This window comes from Mesoplodon mirus, assembly GCF_964341445.2.
Source record: "Mesoplodon mirus genome assembly, chromosome: 11".
Classification (NCBI taxonomy): Eukaryota; Metazoa; Chordata; class Mammalia; order Artiodactyla; family Ziphiidae; genus Mesoplodon; species Mesoplodon mirus.
The window spans coordinates 49452008-49475931 of record NC_138987.1 but is presented as its reverse complement, the minus strand read 5'-3'; the positions used below and the strand labels follow the sequence as shown (position 1 = coordinate 49475931).

Genomic DNA, 23924 nt, shown 5'->3' with positions numbered 1-23924 from the left:
AAGTTTGTGTCTTTTTTTTTTTTTCAGTAATATCATCACCTTCACCATCTATCAGTGAGCCTTTTTAGATTGTTTAGTAATATTTAAAGTGTTCTTACTTGGTTAGCTATGGATAAACAATCTGGTTTGCTTTTCTACTCTTACTCAAAGGATACTGTGAATTGCTGGAAAAAATCCAAAACTGCAATTATTTGATCCACCACAAACTCTTTAATCTCCCTGTTGAGTTCTATATCAACACGCACCATTTGGGGTATCCTAAAGCCCTTTCCTTGCCCAAATCAGGAACTCCAACTGCTGATAGGACTCTCTCCTCCGTATCCATTTCCCCTTAACTCTAAGCAAAACTGCCTCTCCTAAACTGATCCTCCTCTTCACCTCAAAAATGCTGCCACTTTATTCTCCTTTGCCCTAGTCGCAGAAAAAAGGGTTCTCTAAATTTTCAAGGTTAAGTCCCTCTATCTGTGCTACTGATAGCCTCTCTTGCTTCATCAATTATTTCATCTGTTTTTTTTCTCTCTCTCTCATATTACCCTTAACCTTTCACAAATGGTCAAAAGTAAGTAAATAAATAAATAAATAGGGCATCAAGTTTTGTTTGTTCTCTTGCCACATGTTCTCACACACTAGTTCTCCATTGCTGACTTCACCAATCTAATTCAGGCTCTCATCATCCCTCACCCGAAGAGTAGCCAAACAGCTCTACACAGCCAAACTCATCTTCAAAACAATCCTGATCCTAATTCTCATGTATTTGAAATTCATCCATAAACCATACTGCCTATCAACAGAATTCAAACTCTCTTTTTCTGGCACTTAAATTTTTCAGCAATCTGGCTTCAATCCACCTATCCTCAGAAAACTATCCTAGGCTTGCTATCTACGATCTTTTCCCTACCAACAAATTTCTGTAAAATACAATCTATAGTCACACCCTTTCTCACACTACCTTAGTTTCTCATCTTCTACTTGGAGACTGTGCCCTTTAACTTGTGGGATCTACACTAACTGTGAGTGGTTAATGCCAGAATTGAATTGCAGTACACCAGTACACCAGCTGAAACAGAACACTTCCTTCCTGATTTGTATCCTTTATAACAAAACTGTAATCAAAAGTTTAGCACTTTCCTGAGTTCTGTCAGTTGTTCTAGCACATAACTGGACCTGATGGGATCAAGGGGAACCCCAAATTTGCAGCCAACTGGTCAGGAGTTCAGGGAGCCCCAAAGTACAGCCAGCTGGTATCTAAAGTAAGGGCAGTCTTGTTGTGCCCTTTAACTTCTGGGGTCTGCACTAACTCTGGTGGTTAGCAACAGAACTGTAGTATACCAGTTGGGATTGAAACAAAATACTTCCTTCCAAAGCCTTTCTACCAAAGCAAGACAAAGATCTTAAGCCCATTACTCGAGACTATTCAAGATCCTTCTAAAAATACCACAGGAAATAAAATTTTGTCAACATCTACTCTATGAAATCATAGCAATAAATGCTGTGGCTGGCGAGTGGAATAGGAGAATGAAGGGTATGGGGGAAAGATTAAAAAATATTCATGTACAGATGGGCAACAGGCACATGAAAAGATACTTGTCATTGTTAATTATTAGAGAAATGCAAATCTAAACTACAACGAGGATCTTCCCTGGTGGGGCGGTGGTTAAGAATCCACCTGTCAATGCAGGGGACACGGGTTCGAGTCCTGGTCCGAGAAAATCCCACATGCTGCAGAGCAACTAAGCCTGTGCGCCACAACTACTGAGCCTGCACTCTAGAGCTCACAAGCTACAACTACTGAACCCGCGTGCCACAACTAATGAAGCCCACGCACCTAGAGCCCGTGCTTCACAACAAGAGAAGCCACCGCAATAAGAAGCCTGCGCACCTCAACGAAGAGTAACCCCCAACTCGCTGCAACTAGAGAAAGCCTGCGTACAGCAACGAAGACCCAACAGAGCCAAAAATAAATAAATTAATTAAATCAATTAAAAAAAAAAACCTACAATGAGGTACCACCTCAGACAGGTCACAATGGCCATCATTCAAATGTCTACAAATAATAAATGTTGGAGAGGGTGTGGAGAAAAGGGAACCCTCTTGCACTGTTGGTGGGAATGTAAATTGGTGCAGCCACTATGGAGAACAGGATGGAGGCTCCTGAAAAAACTAAAAGTAGAGTTGCCATATAAGCCAGCAATCCCACTCTTAGGCATATAACCAGACAAAACTGTAATTAAAAAAGATACATGCACCCCTATGTTCATAGCAGCACTATTTACAATAGCTAAGACATGGAAACAACCTAAATGTCCATCGACAGAAGAATGGATAAAGAAGATGTGGTATATACATACAATGAAATACTATTCAGCCATAAAAAAGAATGAAACAATGCCATTTGCAGCAACATGGATGGACCCAGAGATTATCATACTAAGTGAAGTAAGTCAGAAAGAGAAAGACAAATACCATATGGTATTACTTATATGTGGAATCTAAAATACAACACAAATGAACTTATCTACAAAACAGAAACAGACTCACAGACACAGAGAACAGGCTTGTGGTTGCCAAGGGGGAGTGCAGTGGGGGAGGGAAGGATTGGGAGTTTGGGATTAGTAGATGCAAACAATTATATAAAGGATGGGTAAACAACAAGGTCGTACTGTATAACACAGGGAAATGTCTTCATTATCCTGTAATAAACCATAATGGAAAACAATATGAAAAAGAACATATATGTGTATACCTGAGTCACTTTGCTGTACAAGCAGAAATTAACACAACGTTGTAAATCAATTATATTTCAATAAAATTTTTTTAAAAAGTAGAAACCCCCCAAAAATTCATGTAGAATATGGTTTTACCTAAACTAAACTATTTGTAATTGTTGATTGTTCCCTACAGTGTCCTTATTTTCATCTTATGTTCATGTCATTCACCACTATCTAGAATCTTTTACCTCGTATTCCTACTATGAGACTCCTACCTGAATTTTAAGAGTCCAAACAATTGTCACTTCCAAAATGAAACCTTTCTGGTTCTCCTAACTGAAACTGATTCTTTACATCTCAGCTTCAAGGCAAACAAGAATAACAGAATGCAATAAGTTAAGGAGCAGTCACATTTTTACCATTTCCAGTATAAACTTGAATAAGTCACTTGAGCTTTTTAAACTTGTAAAATAAAGATAGGGCAAAACAACACACTATTATTCCCCAGAAAACTCTCCTTCCTTAAAAAACTTAGAAACACATTCTTTTAGAGGCATAGCTAAGCTGTTAAAATAAGTAAGGGGAACTGCCAACAGTCACAAATGAAGAAAGAAAAGAAGCAAGAAACCAGAGTGCTAAGCTAATATCTTGAGCCATGGCTGCCCCAAAGAGCCAGGAACTCACAGCCTGGTGGGCAATGAGAGACACGACTTCTGGCTCATTCAAGATAGAGTTGGTTTTAAGGCCTCTGTATAAAGCTAAGATTTTTGTGAAAGGTCGAACTAGAAAAAAACAAACAAAAATCACCTGTCAGTAAAAGAAAATGACAGGAAAACTTCTCTGCCTTGGTCTAGGCTCTTGAGGTGAAGAGAGGCAGTTTCCTCTGAGAATTCATAAGCACAGTCTACCTTCATATGCACTTGTAGTTCTAAATATAATATCACAACTCCAAAATACAAATTACATGAGGGAACGTGCTACCATAAGCAAGGGTTAGCAGAAACAACAGCTGGATTAAAGACCTGAGACTTCAGCTATTAAAATGATCAGCTACAGAAAATAAGATGTTTAAACAACTGAGAGAATGAAAACATAAGCAATAAACAATCTAATTCTAGGTAGATTTACAAAAAGAACCAAATTGAACTTCTAAAAGTGAAAAATATTAACCGAAATTAAGAACTCAATGGATAGGTTAAACAACAAATTAGATACAACTGAAGACTCAGAGGGAGTCCTGAACAAAATACCCATAATTTCAAATAGAAAAAGATAGAAAAGAGGAAAGAAAAAAATTTAAGAGAAATGAAAGATGGGATGAAAACCTGTGTCCAACTGGAGTACATAAAAGTAGAAATACAGGATACTCAAAATTCAGAGAGTTAACAGTTTATAATTTTCTAGCTCTAATGAAAAATGTAAATTCTCAGAAAGCATAAATTATCTTACACAGGATAATTTTTAAAACATCCTTATCTAGACACATTATAGTGAAACTGCACTTCAAAAGTAAATAAATTTTAAAATAATAATCTCTTCCTTGTCCCTTCATAGGTTGTTGTAAAGGTCTAATTTTTTACATCAATAACAATTTCTTACATCAATCTTCTAATATGTATTTTAGTCATATGCAATAAATATATGAGAAATCCTCTCAACCTTGTAGGCTATGAAAACCATTAAAATCTGGCTATGTTTTTGCAACAAAATGAATGAAGATGGTTTTCCTTCTTCCTTTAGTTCCCAATCCTTTGAAGGGAAAGATTCTTGAAGCTAAAATGGCAGAGCAAAAACTACGTGGGACCAAGGTTGCTTTGGGCACTGCTTCTAGTTCCATTCGTTCAACTGGTAAACACTCACTGTGAGTCTACTGTAGGCAAGGAACTGGATGATACAAAGATGATTAATTGGTAATTGTCCTTTCAGCCTATTAGAAAGGTAAATAGCATTGTGGATGAACATATGTTAACTACGAGTAGGAGAAAAAGATGTTATTAACTTTTGGCTGTGTAACTTTCATGGGCAAACAACAGTTGGCTGTGCAACTGATGAATTCAGCGAATAAAAATAAAGTTTTAGCATAAATAAAACAAAATTTAGAAAAGTAAACATGCTGCAAACAAATTGCCCTCTCTTAATACCCGGTTTCAACTAGAAAGTCAATAATTTAGTATTTTTTACACTTTTGCTTTACATGGGGCCCTGATCTCTTTCACAATTACAATCAAGAATGTACTACGTTAAAAAAATGGAATGGAGGGCTTCCCCGGTGGTGCAGTGGTTGAGAATCTGCCTGCCAATGCAGGGGACACGGGTTCAAGCCCTGGTCTGGGAAGATCCCACGTGCTGTGGAGCAACTGGGCCCGTGAGAAAGCCCTCACACAGAAACAAAGACCCAACACAGCCCAAAATAAATAAATAAATAAATTAATTAATTTTAAAAAAAGGAATGGAAAAATATTTTTATGTAAGAACAAATTCTTTACTGAGAGAATCAGATGTATTTCTTCAAGCTTGGTTTCAATAGTACCAAGAATTTTTACTAACATAGTTTGTGATTAAACACTTAAGCAGAATAAATGAGTACTATTTAAATCTCTAGATTAAAAAAATCTGTGTTGGGCTTCCCTGGTGGCGCAGTGGTTGAGAGTCCGCCTGCCGCGGCAGGGGACACGGGTTCATGCCCCAGTCCGGGAAGATCCCACGTGCCACGGAGCGGCTAGACCCGTGAGCCATGGCCGCTGAGCCTGCGCGTCCGGAGCCTGTGCTCCGCAACGGGAGAGGCCACAACAGTGAGAGGCGCGCGTACCGCAAAAAAAAAAAAAGTGGTTTAACGGGAGAAAGGCATACTACTACATCTGCTGACATGGAATTTTAAAAACTTTGTAACTTGAATTCACATACCATAAATGATTATTTCAAAATCCCCGGAAATAAAATACTTCCTATCAATCTAACATGCGGATTGTATGGATAAAGCAATAAATAAAAGACAAAGCCTTATTCAAAATATAAAATTTCTAATATATATTTATAGACTTTTTCCAAGCAAATTAATCTTTAAAAGATATATATATATATATATATATATATATATATATATATATATATATATAAATTAAGTCCTACTATAGCCTCAATATAGTCACTACCATCAAAGGTTAAAATGGAGATGACAATATAGCATCATATTATCACCATCCTACATGTTTCAGTTATTCAATATCTACTTTGCCTTTTACCTTTCACTCCTAGTAAGAGGGATTCACTCGATGAAAGTGAGAGGAGTTGTCATTTTTGTCCTCCTTTGTTTCAATGACGTTAATTATAATTTCAACCCATTCACAAAGATTATAATTTAAAATACAGGACTACCAAAGGAACAGATTATTTTTCAGTGTGACTTACAAGTTACTTGGTCAGTTTAAGCCCTATTTTTTCTAAGTTGGGATTCCATGCGAATCCACAAAAATCTTGTAAGCACACAAGACTTAATACTTTTCATCTACCATGAAAAATAGTACAAAACAATAACAGCAGCCATGTTGATACTGACAATATACTAGGCAACTTAAATATGCATTCCCACTTAATTCTACCTTTACTATGAAGTGGGTAATACACCATTCCCATTAGAGTAGTGAGGAAAAATCAAGGCTCAGAAAAGTTAAGTGACTTTCCTAAAGAAGCACAGCAAGTGGCTGAACTGGGATTCAAGCCAAATCCCCTAACTCCACAGTTCCTACACTACTTATTCTAACTTCTAAAATACTGCAGCAGCACTGTGGTAATTCTCCATAAATCCTTCTACTGAGTATACAGAATTCCATAGTGTGGGTGTGCTAGAATCTATTGAGTCATTGTTCTTCGGGTAGAAGAAAATGATCCTTGATGGAAGTTAGAAATGTAAGAAGCAATGAAAATAACAAAAAGGGTAAATATCTAAATAAACCAAATGAACATTACCTGCATAAAATACTATTAAGTATCTTGTGGGGTTTAAAATACACATGGGAGTAAAATACAAACTAAATCAAATCAATCAAGAGGAAGTTCAATGGATTTCAAACGATCTAAGGTGCCTGCATTGATCATCAAGGAGTGAAAAGTATTAGTTTATATTAAACTTCAATATGTCAAGGATGCATGGTGTAAAGAATGTATAACTACAAAGAAAATGTGGGTGTATGGGAGATGAACGATAAATTTAAAAATACCAAAGAAAGAGAAAAGGACTACAGACAGGAAGAACAACTAAACATAAATATAACAGTAACTACAGTAAATGGAAATCATTCAAAGAAAAGACATTTTATTCAAGATGGATTTTTTAAAAACTCAACTATATGGCTGCTTACAAGAGAAATAACTTAAATACAAGAATGAAAGTAAGGTAACAAAAACAGATATCATGCCCAAACTGACTTAGATAAATATGAGATATTAGAGATTAAGGGGACTATTTCATAAAGACATAAAATAATTCTAAACTCATATGCACTTTACATCATAGCCTCAATATATAAAAGGAATAGAAACACTTAAAAGAGATATGCAAATCCACAAACATATCTGAAGGTTTTGACACAACTCTCAGAAACTGTTAAGACAAGCAAAATCAATACGGATATGAAAGAGTTGACACAATAATAAACTTTACCTTATTGACATACTAATAGAACAATGCACTCAACAAATAAAAAGTACACCTTCTTTTCAAGTATACAGAACACTTAGAAAAATTGACTGGACTTCCCTGGTGGCGCAGTGGTTAAGAATCCACCTGGCAATGCAGGGGACACAGGTTCAATCCCTGGTCCGGGAAGATCCCACATGCTGTGGAGCAACTAAGCCCGTGCACCACAACTACTGAGCCCGCGTGCTGCAACTGCTCAAGCCCACACGCCTAGAGCCCGTGCTCCACAACAAGAGAAGCCACTGCAATGAGAAGCCCACACACTGCAACAAAGAGTGAGCCCCTGCTCACTGCAACTAGAGAAAGCCCATGTGCAGCAATGAAGACCCAGTGCAGCCAAAAAAAAAAAAAAAAAAGGAAATAAAAAAGAAAAACTGATGATGTGTTGGGCCGCAATGTAAGTTACAACAAATTTCATAGGACTAAAATCCTAAAGAATATGTTTTCTGACTACAGTGGATTAGAAATAGAAATTTATTTTTTTTTAATCTACAAAATCCCCATATGTTTGGAAATTAAGAAATATTCTAAATAACTCTAAATAAGAAATCCAAGGAATATTAGGAAAATATTCTAAACTGAATGACAATAAAAATAACATCAACATTTGGAAGCTGAGCTAATGCCATGTTGAGAGGGAATTTATAGGTTAAAAGAAAAACTACAAATCAGTAAGTATCTATCTCAAAAATTTTTTCAATAACAGCAATTAAACCAAAAAATGAAGAAGGAAAGAAAATAAAGGCAGAATTTAATGAAATATAAAATCAAAACAAGAAAAAAAAAAGAACAAAACCAAAAGTTGGTTCTTTGAAAAAGACTAATAAAGCGGGTAAATTCAGGTTACAATGATCATGGAAGATGTGGCAGCCAACCCCCAGATAGCCCCCAGTGATCCCCACCCTCCTGGTATTTTCATCCTTGTGTACTCCCTTCCTGTTGAGTGTTGGCTGGGCTTAGTGACTCACTTGTAATTAACAGAACAAGGTAGAAGTGACAGACAGTATGTGACTCGGAGAACAGACCAAAAAAGGCAGCAAAGCATTGCTCTTTTTGCTTACTCTTGGGGGAGGCAATGATTACATGCAAGGAACTGAAACCCATGCCAATAGCTACACGAGTGAGCTTGGAAGTGGATCTTCCAACTCCAGTCACATCTTGAGAAACTATAGCCCTTGTTATCAGCTTGACTGCAGCCTCGTGAGAGATCCTGAGCCTAGATCCCAACAGGCTTTGTTTGTTATACTGAGAACATGAGAAACCAATTCTAAAGTTTCTACAGAAATTCACAGTTCCAAGTACAGGTACCCTTGAAAAAAAAACAACAGGGAGGAGGATTTGCTCTACTGGATATCAAGACTTAATTGTAAAGTTACAGTAATGAGGACAGTGCAGTACTTTTACACGAATCAAAAGACCAATAGACTATAGAACAGAGTCCAGAAACAGATTCACACATATATGGACACCTGACTTATTACACAGGTGTCAGTGCAGAACAGTGAGGAACACGTGGTCTTTCCAAAAGATGGTTCAGTGTCAAATGGATATCCACATGGAAAAAAGTGAAACTCGATCTCAGCTACATTTAATATACATTATACATAAAATCATTTTCAGATGGATTGTAACTCAATGTAAAAGACAAAACAGAAAAGCTTCTAGAAGATAATAAAAGAGAAAGATATCTTAAATAGGAGACAAATAAAAGCAATATAGGAAAAGACTCAAAAGTCTGGGCTACACTAAAAGTAAGAATTTTTATTCCTCCATGGATATCAAAAGAATGAAAAAGCAAGACACAAAATGGGAAAAGATATCTGCAACACACGTAACTAACAAAGGGCTTGTATTCAGAATATATAAAGAACTTCTACACATCATTTAAAAAAAAAAAAAGAACTCAACAGGAAAACAAGCAAGAATCTCAACAAGTACTTCACAAAAGAGTACTTGTACTATGTGCGAATAACCATATGAAAAAATCCGCAGCATCATCTGTAATCGGGGAAATGTAAATTAAAACCAAAAGGAGCTATATTACATGTAACAATATCAATGAATCTCATAAACAAAATGGTGAACAAAAAAAAGCTAGGCACAGGCTTTGCACCCGGCGGTGGCTGAGAACCGTGGCGGCTGCGGAGCAGGCAGCGCAGGCGGGCGGAGCAGAGCTGCCCGGCCCGGTTGCGGGCGATGACCCCGTGAGCCTCTCTCGCCGCCCCTCCCCGCCCCGCGCCCCTGCCCCTCGGAGGCCGCAGCGCTCCTGGGACCGGGCCGCGCCTTCCGCCGGGTCCGCGGGGCGGGGTCCCGGAGCACCTGACCCGCCTTGCGGAGTCGCCTCGGCCAGCGGAGACCCCTCCCTGTCTGGACCCCGGCCCCACCTCCGGGGTTGCCTGAGGCCCTGCCGCCCCGTGGATCATGTTTAACGGGGAGCCAGTTCCGGCCTCAGCTGCGGCCTCCAGGAACGTGGTGCGGAGCTCCAGCATCAGCGGCGAAATCTGCGGACCCCAGCAGGCTGGGGACAGGACAGGGACCACCACCGCCAAGAAGCGGCGCAGCAGCCTCGGGGCCAAGATGGTGGCCATCGTGGGCCTGACCCAGTGGAGCAGGGGCACACTCCAGCTCCCCCAGGCTGAAGGGGCCACCAAGAAACTGCGCAGCAACATCCGGCGGAGCACGGAGACGGGTGTTGCCGTGGAGATGCGGAGTCGGGTCCCTCGCCAGGGCAGCCGGGAGTCCACGGACGGGAGCACCAACAGCAATAGCTCCGATGGCACGTTCATATTCCCCACCACCCGGCTTGGAGGTGAAAGCCAGTTCAGCGATTTCCTGGATGGCCTGGGACCAGCCCAGATTGTTGGGCGACAGACGCTGGCAACACCACCAATGGGGGATGTGCACATTACCATCCTGGACCGGAGCGGCCAGCTGGAGGTGGAAGTGATTGAGGCTCGGGGCCTGACCCCCAAACCAGGCTCCAAGTCCCTCCCAGCCACCTATATCAAGGTTTACCTACTTGAGAACGGGGCCTGCTTGGCCAAGAAGAAGACAAAGGTGGCCAAGAAGACCTGTGATCCCCTGTACCAGCAGGCTCTGCTCTTTGACGAGGGGCCCCAGGGCAAGGTGCTGCAGGTGATCGTCTGGGGAGACTATGGCCGCATGGACCACAAGTGCTTCATGGGCATGGCCCAGATCATGCTGGACGAGCTGGACCTGAGTGCCGCGGTCACCGGCTGGTACAAACTCTTCCCCACCTCCTCAGTGGCAGACTCTACGCTCGGCTCCCTCACCAGGCGCCTGTCCCAGTCCTCCCTGGAGAGCGCCACCAGCCCCTCAGGCTCCTAAGGGCCTCAGGAAGAGGCCTGGATGCAGTGTGGGAAGGGGTGCTACCACCCCCCGTCTCCTCCCCTGTACATAGTCTTCACGTCTTTTTGGACCCCTTGCCTTGCTGCATGCCTGTTGGCTACTGGGCCTGTCCCAGCTGGCAGTGGAGACTCTAGTATGTGTGCGTGTGTGTTTGTGTGTGTGTCTGTATGTGACCATGTTAGATCTGTTCATTTGTCTGGGTGTATTTGGTCTTAGTGACTATATGGGCTGAAATCCAAAAAAAAAAAAAAAAAAGCTAGGCACAAAATAATATATACTGTATGATTCCACTTGTGTAAAGCTCAAAAACTATACTACAATGTTAGGAACCAATTTAGTGGTTACCTTTGGGAAAGGAGGGGCAGTGATTAGGGAGGGGGTATGATGGGACTCCTGGGGTGCTGGTAATCTCTATTTCTTGCCCTGAATAGTAGCTTTCACTAGTGCTTGCTTTGTGAGAAATCATTCAGGTTAACAACGTCTCTGTTTTGAACACTTCTCTCTGTACATGTGTCATACATCGTTAAGGTGACTTTCTTAAAGTAGAGCATATTAGCAATCACAGCAGAGTTTAGTATAATTGAACATCAGCTAACCAGACAACTAAACAATGCTGAACTGCTCATTTCCCCTCAAGTCCAGATAACTGAAGGATTAGAAATCTTAAGATTCAGTTCAGAGGCAGACAAAAAAATCTCCAAATAATCTCCTGGCTAATTCAAGTAAACAAGTATTCTAAACAGAAATGATATATACTGCATTGTCCAATTTCCTGTACTACTTTTTTTAAAAACAAAATTTTAAAAAGAGAAAGAATAAGGGAAAAGCACACAAAATAGATAATTATATAAGTGACTCCCAACATCAACTCACTTCTAGTGTTTAATTTCAAGTTACCTTTAAGTAGAAACATAAGATTATCTAAGTGTAACTTTTAAAACACCGTCTATAAATGAATTGAGAATATCAATTAACTCACACTGTAGTCAGCAAATGAGTGTATATAACAGACAAGCTTGTTATCTCCTTGCACAATACTTGAATTAAACAACAGTTAAGAGAAGACAGCAGATGTTATAGGAGGGATCACATCTTAAAAATAAGGGATGACAAGTGAAGGGGGATATATGGGAACAATTTATGTTTTAGGAATGGGGAGGGAAAGCAGGGAATTCTAAGAAGGAGAAGGAAACATTAATCTTTTATGGTACTTCTTATGTCTAGAAAAATAGATAAGGACCAGTGAGATAAAAAAGCAAGCCAAATGGAAAATGTGAAAGGAAAATTCCAAAGCCCCCCAAAATAAATAAAATATTTCATAGTAAAATTATTTTCACATTTCATTTGAACAAATAAAGGGGAAATCCCCCAAAATAAAAACAGAAGTAAAATGACAAGAGGTAAACAGCCCAAATCTTCACACTGATGAGAAAATGGGCTCTCAAAGTTAAACTTATACAGGAAACTTGCTATAAAATATTCCTAAGAGGTAATCTGAAAGTAGTCAATATTCCAAGGTTGCAAAGAAACAGGCAAAGTAATACAACACAACCATAACCACTTGTATAGTGATTTTCAATATATAAAGGGCTTTCACATACAAGAGTTTGTTAATTCTGCAGGGAAACATGCAACTAATCCCATTTAACAAATGAGGAAAAGGCTCTGAGAAGTTAAAGCACTAAAAGGAAGCATCCAGCAATTTCTATGCCATACTACTTAGAAATGTTCCCAATGTGAAGTACTCAGAGACTAAATAAAATTGTTAACTTACAAAAGGGGAACTGAATAGCAAGTGACAGTAATTTGGAACCACTAGAGAAAATCCTTACCTAACACTGGTTGACAGGAAACAAAGAAGGGAGGTGAGAGAAGGAAGCTCATGCATGGGCTTACGCCATGGGGAATACCTGTATTGGGTACTTTTGTTTAAATGATGACATTCCCAGGGATAATGTCCAGGATGGCCTCATCTCTTCTGGTAATTGCAACATTTTAAGTATGGTTTTTATAAGGCTTGGTATCTGTATTGTCCAAATTTTACATTTTATGTAAAAATAGTATCTTAACAGAGTCATCAATCTCCGTATTTATGGATTTATATCAGGTATAAATAACTTACTTTTAATTAAACGTAAAAGCTGAGACACTTGGTTTTGACATTTCAAATATGATACAAATTACCTTCTGAGACAGCTTCCAGATGAAACTCCCATAAAGTGAAAACTTTACACTTAAGTTTCAGCAACAAGGGTCTATAGTAACAGCATGAACAGAATCTGACTGATAAATTGTAACTTTCAAAAACTCTGAAATTTAGCCAAAATAAATGATTTATTTTCAATGTGTTTTGGGAATAAGAGATTTTTCAGAGGTAAATCTTATGTGAGTATATTTTACTAAATCTATATATGTAAGGTCCGATTAAGTGGTTGGTAATAATGGACTGTTAAATACAGTAGGGTAGACTTGATGTCTAGACAAGATAGTGGTAAGAGCTGCACTTTTAAAAAGTTCGTTACTTGCTCTGATAAAAAGAAAAAACAAAGAATGTTTCTATCATGTAGGACTAGTATAAAATGCTTAGATCATGCATATACAATGATAAAGTTGCCACTACTTTGGAAACAATTTCATTTTAACCCATCATGTGTGACTCTTCTCCATGTCCGCAACTCCAGTTAACATTTCAGGAAGATGGTTCATTTGATTAATTTTCAAGCCTTTTCTCTGTAAAAGTAAAACAAAAATATCCTATTTTATATTGAGGGAGAAAGAGCAAGACCCAGTGAGAGGACTGGGAAGAATCAGCTATATAGTTAGACGGTGACTGAAACTAGACACTCGAAGAAAAGAGGGCCACAGGCAGAATGGTGACTAAACGGAACATCTTGTCTACTGAAGAAAACACTTTCTGCACAATTCATTAGCTCAACAAGCACTAATTAATTACCGACTGATGCATAGCAATGATAAATATTTGAGTTTTTAAGAAGCATTTTATTTTTTTTTATTTATTTATTTTTTTTATTTTTATTTTTTTTTTGCGGTACGCGGGCCTCTCACTGTTGTGGCCTCTCCCGTTGTGGAGCACAGGCTCCGGACGCGCAGGCTCAGCGGCCATGGCTCACGGGCCTAGCTGCTCCGCGGCATGTGGGATCTTCTCAGACCGGGGCACAAACCCGTGTCCCCTGCATCGGCAGGCGGACTCTCAACCACTGCGCCACCAGGGAAGCCCTTAAGAAGCATTTTAATGTAAGTACACTGTGTCCTCATTAAGAGGTTTAAAAAAGAATCAACACTTAAATATTCTATAGTTAAATCTGAAATTAGCTTCTTTATGTACACATATAATAGTGTGTACAGAAGAAGCAATATTTAGCTTTTAATTTTTAACATGATTTAGATTAGGAAGAGACCTAAGATTATTCAGCTTAACTTTTTTATTTTAAGGAAGAAAACGAAGAAAAGCCAGTGAGCAGCCCATACGGTCACAAAATGGTTAACATGTAGAATTCAAATTAAAATAAAACTCACATATTAAGTAGATTGATCTAGACTTACAGCAAAACTGTATTAACCTATAAGACTGATGACCTAGACAGGCAACAAAATGATTTCTGAAATAACTTGATTTTTATTAACTAGATTAAGGAAAGTGGCCCCAACATGGCTAAGAAATAAAATTTCCTCAATATAACAAGGCTGGCATAGCTATGATTGACTATAAAAAATAATGTCTTTACCAAAACAAATGTATATTCAGTTTAAGTCTTTGGAAGTTAAAAGAAGGAAAGAAGAAAAATACACAATCCCCCCTATCAAGAGTCTCTGAGTAGTCTCTCTGTTTTAGAACATTAGATTGGCACCCTCTCTGGATCTAAAATGATTCCTGTCTATATTTTAATTATAAATTATCAGATAAACATAGGAATCAACCATTCTGTTAATAGAGAGACTTAACTTGCAGGTAGAAATATCAGCTTTTTCATAAAACAGCTTTATGTTATTAGGATAGTGTCCTAAAATAACCAAAGAGGTCTTAAAAATGAATTTGCCTTCGTGGTACTTGTTCTTTTTTGAATTACTCACCAAATAAGAAGAAAGAAGAGATGGACGTTCCCCCTTACAAATGATGACTTTCTGCGATTTGAGGAGCATCATGAGTAATGCATTTAAAGAATATTATCAGGTACATCCCCGCAATTAGACTGGCTTAGATTTTATTAATTGCATCTACTAACATAATTTTTAAGAAAGGCTGATAAAGATTGGTACAAGCAAGAAATTCAGATTCTCTACAAACTCACATATTACAGTTATGCTCAAACTTGGCATGCCATTAGAACCATGAGAGGTAAACAGGCACTCTGGTGATCTCCTATGCAGTTATTAAAACCTGCACAGCACTTCACAAAACATAAACACAGGCATTTGACACCCACAGTATTAAAGCAACTCCACAGCCCCAAACTGTGTATTTTAAATGTAATGTTTTGTTTATTTTAACAATACATATATATACATTTTTTTAATGTGGAGAAATCAGAGGACCTATATTTTGAAACACGGTTCCCAAGGGATTATAAATGTCTATTAATAGGGGACTAGTTATATATACTGATACAGAATGGTCACTAAGACATTGAACAGGGTACAGAGTATGGTACTGTACTTAAAGAAAAAGCATGGAGACACACACACCAACTTTTATCTCCACTCATCTGAATCAAACATGCTCCAGATGTGTGTGTGTGTATATGTATGTAGGTATGTATACACACATACATAAATACTGTATATAAACTCTGTGTATACACACATATATGTATATATACACATATATACACATACACCATATATACAGTATATCTACACGCTGGGGAAAGAAACTGGGCAGCTAAGAATTATAGGTGAGAACGAAACTTGTTTTCTCTGCATAATCTCTTGTGCCTTTTGAATTTTATCCTTGTGTATTTTATCACTTAAAATACAGCTTTCAATGGATGGGCTGGAGGGTATTTTAACATAATAGAAAAGACTTTCATAAATATTTGTTTTGGGTGATATTTACAAAGTGCTACAACTGTTACAACTTATCCAACTGAATATTTAAGATCTATGCATTTTATTGCATGTTAATTATACCACAACTAAAAAACAGTACAAAAGTCTCTTAATTTACATAAAAGGTGGTCATAGTTTTCAACCTTTCAGCACATTAGAAAGTATAGAAGAACCTAAGAAAAAACAGTCACCTCCTTCCAACTCCTTGTTACTCCAAATATGGTACATAGACTAGTAAAATCAGCGTCACCTGGGAGAATGTCAGACATTCCAATCTCAAGCCCTATCCCAGATCTACTGAATCAAAATCTGTATTTTAACAAGATACCCCAGTGATTTACACCCACATTAAAGTTTGAGAAGCTCTGATAACTAACTTACCGGAATATTTGTGGCAGATATCCAACAAGCTCTACTTTTTAAAAGCCCCACAGATGTACAACAAAAGCAGAGAATTACAATATAAGCACGGTGCCTTGAGAGTGAAGAGATGAAAGGTTCTTTTTTTTAAGACTAGTCGGCAGAGCAAAAGATCCTAATAAACTTCAGTTACACACCAACTATCCTCACAGTTGCTTCACTAGGCACCTGCTTCTCTACAACTTCTTGTGTCTTTAGAAGGATTTTAGCCACCCTGACACTCTTAGTCATATGATCTGCTAGGCCAACCATGCATATGCATATTTTTTGTCTGTGTATGTATACATATACATATGTGTGTGTGTGTACCCCAGATCTACTCATATTACCTGATTCCATCTGAAGAAAGAGGAAGATAGAACAATCAAAGCCAGATCTTGCCAGTGGGGAAATTACAAGAAGACTTAAATATCATTAGATGCCAGGACCCTAAGAAAACAGAGGATCTCGCTGACAGGCTATGTTTAAGCACAATTTTATCAAAGTATGAGGGATTTTGCAAATCTTAAATAAGAGAATTCCAAAGAGTTAAAGTAAATATTGCTTTATCCCTCAAGGTACAATAGAGGGAAGAAGGGTATGTAATAATGGAGAATTTCAATTTGCGTCGTTCATTCAAAGTAACAATTTGTTAAAAGCCAAGATTCCTCACTGGTAAAATATCAAGGAGTACGATGCACTTTCAAATCAAATAGTTCAGTAGTAGTAGGTATGTGAGGACTTGAGGGATATATATCACGATCAAGGGGTTAATGCCAAATACCTGAACCAGAATATGAATCACCTATATATTTTTTTTGAATTTTAGAATTTTATTTATTTTTTATACAGTAGGTTCTTATTAGTTATCCATTTTATACATATTAGTGTATATATGTCAATCCTAATCTCCCAATTCATCACCTATATTTTTGTGGATTAAGTCTCTCTAGGAATTACCATAATGACAGAAGAAATTCTGAAGTTTGCCTCTCTAAGCTCAGAAGCCAGAAAGCCTAGGAAAATATTCCAGTATTTGAATGTAAAAGGTGGCCCACATTGGGTAAGAGGGGATAATCTGGGGAAATAGGGGGAAAAGATACACCACAGGATCCAAAGCATAAGGAGGATAAATGTGCCATAGCAAGAGAATGAATCGTATCCACTAAAAGATATTTACATAAAAGTGAGATGATTCAAATGATCTCTAACAACATAATATTCAGAGATGCAATCTGATGTGTTCTGGCTCAAGGATTTTAGACCAGTGGTTCTCCACCATATACGACTATAAGCTGGCAGCTTTTTCAAAAGGCACATGTATCTCTACCCTACGGAATTCTTATATGCCCAGGAATGAGAAGGCAATAATATGGCAAAGAACATGAATCTGCACTTATTGCAGTGATTCTGATACAACCTATATCCATATGTGTGCCCTTAAACATCGAATAAGTCACATTTGTAGGCCCTCTGAATTAAATCAAATTTTGGCCTGAAGATTTAGTTTATTACATATTGTAATACTGCCTCAAGTTAATGACTTTCTTTGGATTCAAGGGCTGAAGGACCTAATTTATATAAACCCTCAAAAAATTACATGTGGAAATTTATAAGATATCTGAACATATTGCACTTGACATAGCAGGGAGAAAAAGCAACTTGGCTATAACACCAATATTTACATTCCTACATTATTCTAAGTTTGATTTGTTGGCCTCATCTATGCAGGCCCTTTTTGGGGGGGCTACTGTTCATTTTTTAAATCATGCAATATTTCAAGCATATGGAAAAATATAAATTACTAGACAGCTGTATAATAACTACCATCTAGCTTTCTCAAACCTTTATAATATTCCTATCCATCTGGTATTTAATCTCTAAAAATAAAATGTGCAAATGTTGGAGAGAAATCCCCTTAAACCTAATTTTTTCATTTTCAAAAATCACTGTAACATTAAGACATGATTTATAAAATAATTGTATGTCATTATTTACTAGCTTTGTGACATTTTGAGGAGTTTTGGTTTGATTTTCTTGTCAATATATGAAAACCAAAGTACCCTAGCAAGAGCACAGTAGTTACATTCCAATATTTAACATCATTAGGTTCTCTATTTTATAATGGTTTTACTTCTCTAGTACATCAGAACACAGTAATGACCTTTTAGAGTTATTTTTCTTTCTTTAGTTCATCTGTCCTTGTTCAGTATACTTTAGTATCAGATTTTTCATGTGTTTGAACAATGGGCAGATGAAAACAGAGATACAGTCATACTTACAGGTCAAACATATATGGGTGTCTGTAAAGTATACAAACACTGGTTTCATACTAAATAATTTTATGTGTGTGCTAAGCTAGGCTCTACCTCTGACTGGTAACCCACCTTTTTAAGATCAAATAGATCAACTATGACTAATAACAAGAGGAGACAGTACAAATATTAATAAATAACAACCCAAAACCCTCCCTCCCAATAGGGGAGTCAGTCAAGTTTTTCTACCAGTTATATTCTTAAGAAAACCTCTCCTTTAAAGAGCTGCAATTTAGGTGAAAAAGAAAAATAACATTAAATAATTCATTCACTTAACAATCACTTGTCAAGCACTTTACTAAGTGCTGGGCCTAGGCACTCTGTTAAGTGGTCAGGTTAAGACACACTCTGATTTCAAGTGACTCAGTGACTATCCACACAACACATATTTCTTGTGAGCCCACTACATGTCAATCACTATTCTGGGTAACGAAGATAAAGCAGTAAACAAAACAAAGTCCTTGCTCTCATGAAGCTTCCATATGGAAGGGAGACAAGCAAACATATGTCAAATGGTAGGGGAAAAAAAAAAGCTACAAAGAAAAATAAGTCAGAGTAAAAAGACAGTAATTTTATATAGGGCAATGATATTCATATTCGTACTGGAAGACACACCTAGTGAGCAAACCATTTATTTATTCCCATTTAATTGATATCTTGAAAGGCACCAATCTGCCTTTCACATCACCAAATTAAACCGGATTTTCTCAGTCACCGTTTTCCTATATAAGCTGCACAATCATATCTAGGATTTAAATAAGATCTTCTACTTAACCAAGAGAAATAGATTTTAATTGATGTGGAAATGGACAGCACCTTGAGAAAAGGTTTAATTTTGTTCTTAATTTCCAATAGTTTTTAGAAGATTATATAACAATATAATGACATTTACTCAAGGCACTAGAGAGTAACAACATCAAAAACAAACAGCTGTACAACATGTCACATTTTATAAAGCCCTTTCACATTTCATTTACTTCATTTAGTTCTCATAAAGTGATAATACCTTATAAAGCAGGTAATATTTCCATATTGAAACACTTTCAACTTTTCTATGCATAATGAGCATATGCGAGGAGGATTAAAGAGGAAATTATGGTTACTTTCTAAATCTTAGGTAAGACAAAGCCTCTAGGCTTATTCTATTCCAAAATTACATTTCACACTGTATTAAGATACAGATAGAAGGTTTTGTCCTATAACTATTCCTTAAGCAATCTATTCAATCTATTAAAAACAAGATCCTGACTTTTCAAAATGACATCATTAAAATTAGATTTAAATACCTATCCTTTATCTTTTAATATTTGAAAAATACTTAAAAGTATAATGAAAACCATCAAGAAACATCTGTAATCCCAGTATTCAAAACTAACATTTGCTATCATATTGGTATATTTAATATTTTTCAACCCATCTCTAGGTTTAATAGTTCTTTAATTGCTCCACACTAACTAGAATATTAATATTCTCTAAAATAGAAGCTTGCTTTTTATTAAAAAAAAAAGAAGAAAAAAAGTGAGCAGGGGTGGAGGACCAAACTGATCAAAAGTACTGTGAAATCAAATCAAACACTTTTTAGAATTTTTTACATTGTAATTTCAGGGTCACAAATGGAAAAAGACAAAATGAAATATATTTATTCAATAAATATTTAGTGTAACTACTGTGTACAAAATGACAGGAACAAAAGATTTTGTACTTTAAGCAGACTGGATTCTTACCTGTTCAATCTCTTTGGTTTTTGAGGCTATTGCTTTAGAGCGACTGGTTAGCTGACTGTCTTCGAATAATTCTATGCCATCTGTTGCATTTTTCTCAGGTTCTTCTGGCTGGTCAATGAACAATGGTGCTGTGGATCCCGCCTTTAAAAAGAATTAGAAATCTTTTATTACTTTCTTAAAGGACATACAGCATTTTAGATGACTGAATATAAGCACCAATTGGCAGATTATCTCAAGAGAAAGTGCTTAATTTAACCTGTCTTAAGAAAAGAAACACTTTCAATCTTGCTATGCATAATGAACATATGTGAGGAGGATTAAAGAGGAAATGATGGCTACTTTTTAAATCTTAGGTAAGACAAAGCCTCTAGGTTTATTCCATTCCAAAATTATATTTCATACTATATTAAGACAGAGCTAGAAGGTTTTGTGTAACTATTTTCTGTAACTATTCCTTAAGCAATCTATTTAAGAAACACAGAAGAAAAAAGTCCAACTGGAAGTGAGAAGTGTGAACACACATAAGCAAATATATTACACAGGAACACAGAAAAGGACTCTACTTTCAGAAGTTAAAAATACCCTGCCTCCTGTAACCTAAGAATTTACTGAAATAACTGAAAAGAAAACAACTCCAAACAGCAATAATTATTACTTCAACAATACTGCAATAGTTCATTAATGAGTAAATGATCCCATAAAAAGCCCAAGGCCGATTATTTTACTTTCTAAAAATACTTTTGATGAAAAGAGGAAAACTAAATAAATGAGGGAAAGCTATTATTTAACTACAATGCATTAGTTTACTCAAAAATTTATTCTATGATAAATGCCAAGCACTGCTCAAGTGACACTAGATATATCAATGAACAGAACAGACAGAAGTTCTTGCCTTCATGGAGCCGGCAGTAAGCAGTAACTTGGGAAGAGTAAAGTTTGAGCTAATATATTTTACTGCTGTATATTTTAGTTGGGTGGGAGGTGAAGGAGGAAGTAAGAAAACTGTACTTATCACAAGTTTATCAAAAAACTTATGGTTTTTGTGATTGAAGTAGCAGCAAACAGCAGTAGGTTTACAGAAGTCACAAGATATATATTAATTAGTGGTATTTTTCACCAGTAAGAGCAGTGGCATTCCAACATCTAATGTGTTGTACACTGCCATGACTTCTTTAGAGAGTAATTTGGCAATATTTATCAAAATGTACCACATATCCCTTTCACCAAGCACCTTCACCTGTAGGAACTTAATCTACAGATACACACATGAGCAACAAATACTAAGATATGGCTGCCATTAATGGCAAATGATTGAAAACAACCTAAATGTCCATCAAATAAATTATGCACTATCTAGAACCATGGAATACTAAGAAATCATTTAAAAGAATAAGAACAGTCTAAATATATTGCATAATGTATCCTAATTTTTCTCCTGGCAAGTCCTGAAGGTCATTCCCCATAAATATACTGCCAGTTGTATCAAAAACAAAAGGGAAGAGGGAAGCATGGGTGTATATATCTTTATGCATATATATGAACACACTATCTCTGGAAGGATATTACCTATGGGGGAAAAAATGATAAAAGAGGCTGTCTCAATACGGATAACTTAGAAGACACTGTACCTATTCCAATGCCTTTTGAATTTCTGACATGTGCATGCATAATCTACTCTTTTAAAAAACCTGGTTTTTACAAGTCTGAGTTATATACCTTAAGGGATTTAAATTGAAAGTATATGAATCATTTAAGGGGAGAGGATTCTGGGAAGACAGCAGAGTAGGAAGCACTAGCAATCTGTCTCCCAACCTACACAAAAAATTACACTGGCATAATGTCTGATTTAACTATTGTGGAACTCTGGATCTGTTGAAGTCTTACCCCTTCAGAGGAAGACATGGGTGGTAAAACTGAGGTTAAATTCAGCTCTTAGCACAGTAGCAGCTGCCCATCTCCCACCCATACCCACTTGGCAGGAAGCTGTGTACATGTTCCTAGAGCAGCTTACACATTGCTCATGGGAGTCAGACTGGGGAAAAAAGTACCCTACCCTTCAAATATCAGGGAACTGTGCTCCGATCACTGATTGCTTTTTCTGATCAGAGGGGCAGACAAACAGGCGAACAGCCATTATTATTATTATACCTCCCCCAATTATTGCAAGCCCCTCTTATTCTGACTGAAGTGACTTCCAGGGGATATAAAGGACCAGAGCCCTCCCCCCTTCATTTTTCACATCTTCCTCTTTTGGGAGCCAGACATTAAAGATAAGAATGTTAAAAAAAAAAAAAAACTGTATACATGGGGGAAGTTAGAAAGTAAATGGGCGCAACAAGGGAAAGGCTCAGAAAGAACACGGAAGACTTTGTTTACACCTCAGACTGATCCTCAGTACAGAAACAGCCCACAATAAAAAACAATAACAATAACAACAACAACAACAAACCCAACAAGCCCGGGGGAACAGGGGGAATCTGACTTACAGAGTTACCACATTATTAGATTCAAATGCCCAGTGTTCAACAAAAAAATCACAAATCATACAAAGAAACGGCAAAGTATTGCTCATTCAAAGAAAAAAAATGAATCAACAGAAACTGCTCCTGAAAAAGACCTAATGGCAGATCTACTGGATGAAAAAACTTTAAAATAATCGTCTCTAGGATGCACAAAGAACTAAATAAAGATGTGGAGAAAGCCAAGAAAGCAATGTGTGAACAAAATGGAAATATCAATAAAGAAATAAAAAACCTAAAAGGAAACCAAAAAGAAATTTCATAGCTAATAAGACCAATAATTACAATAAAAAGTTCACTAGAGGGATTCAAAGGCAGAAGAAAGAATCAGTGAACTTGAAAAATAGGACAAGGAAATAGGAAATTATTATCTGAAGGACAGAAAGAAAAAAGATTGAACAAAAGTGAACAGAACCTAAGGGATCTGTGGAGCACCATTAAGTGGACCAATATACACTTAATATATACCTCCTTCTGGGAATCTCAGAAGGAGGAGAGAGAGAAAGGGGCAGAGAAGATACTTGAATGAATAATGGCTGAAAACTCCCAAATCTGATGAAAAACATGAATATAAACATCCAAGAAGTTCAAAAAAACCCCAGATGAACTCAAAGAAGCTCAAAAGACACATTATAATCAAACTTTAAAGATAAAGACAAAGGGAGAATCTTGAAAGCAGCGAGAAATCATCATCATTAATACAAGGGGTCTTCAACTAAGATTAAGCAGATTTCTCATCAGAAACTTTGGAGGCCAGAAGACAGTGGACGATATGTTCAAAGTGTTAAAAGAAAAAACTGCCAACAAAGACTGCTATATCCACCAAAACTGTCCTTCATAAGTGAGGGAGAAATTAAGACATTCCCAGTTAAACAAAAGCTGAGGAAGTTCATGATACTAGATCTGTCATGTAAGAAATGCTTAAGGGAGCCCTGCAAGGTGAAATGAAAGGACACTAGATGGTAACTTGAAGCTGTATGGAGGAATAAAGAGCTCAATAAAGTTAAATGCATAGTTAAAACAGCTAGTATTACTGTAAATAGGTGGAAACTACACTTTTTACTTGCAACATGATTTAGGAGACTATGACATTTAAAGAAAAAAATTATTAGTGTAAAAACTAGTAT

General features: G+C 37.1%; 2 protein-coding genes across 8 annotated transcripts in view; one reads left to right on the top strand and one right to left on the bottom strand.

The window, feature by feature from the left end:
• The window catches only part of PPHLN1 (periphilin 1), a 144555-nt gene that overhangs the window by 28695 nt on the left and 91936 nt on the right, over window positions 1-23924 (bottom strand). For all 7 annotated transcript variants that reach the window (XM_082636901.1, XM_082636905.1, XM_082636902.1 and 4 more), the window contains one exon: window positions 20279-20419. In XM_082636901.1, the coding sequence (XP_082493027.1) occupies window positions 20279-20419 (141 nt within the window). The remainder of the gene's footprint in view (window positions 1-20278; window positions 20420-23924) is intronic.
• LOC309812139 (regulating synaptic membrane exocytosis protein 3-like) lies at window positions 9529-10999 on the top strand. The gene has a single exon (XM_082635651.1). The coding sequence runs from the start codon at window positions 9826-9828 to the stop codon at window positions 10750-10752; it is 927 nt and encodes a 308-aa protein (XP_082491777.1). The 5' UTR covers window positions 9529-9825; the 3' UTR covers window positions 10753-10999.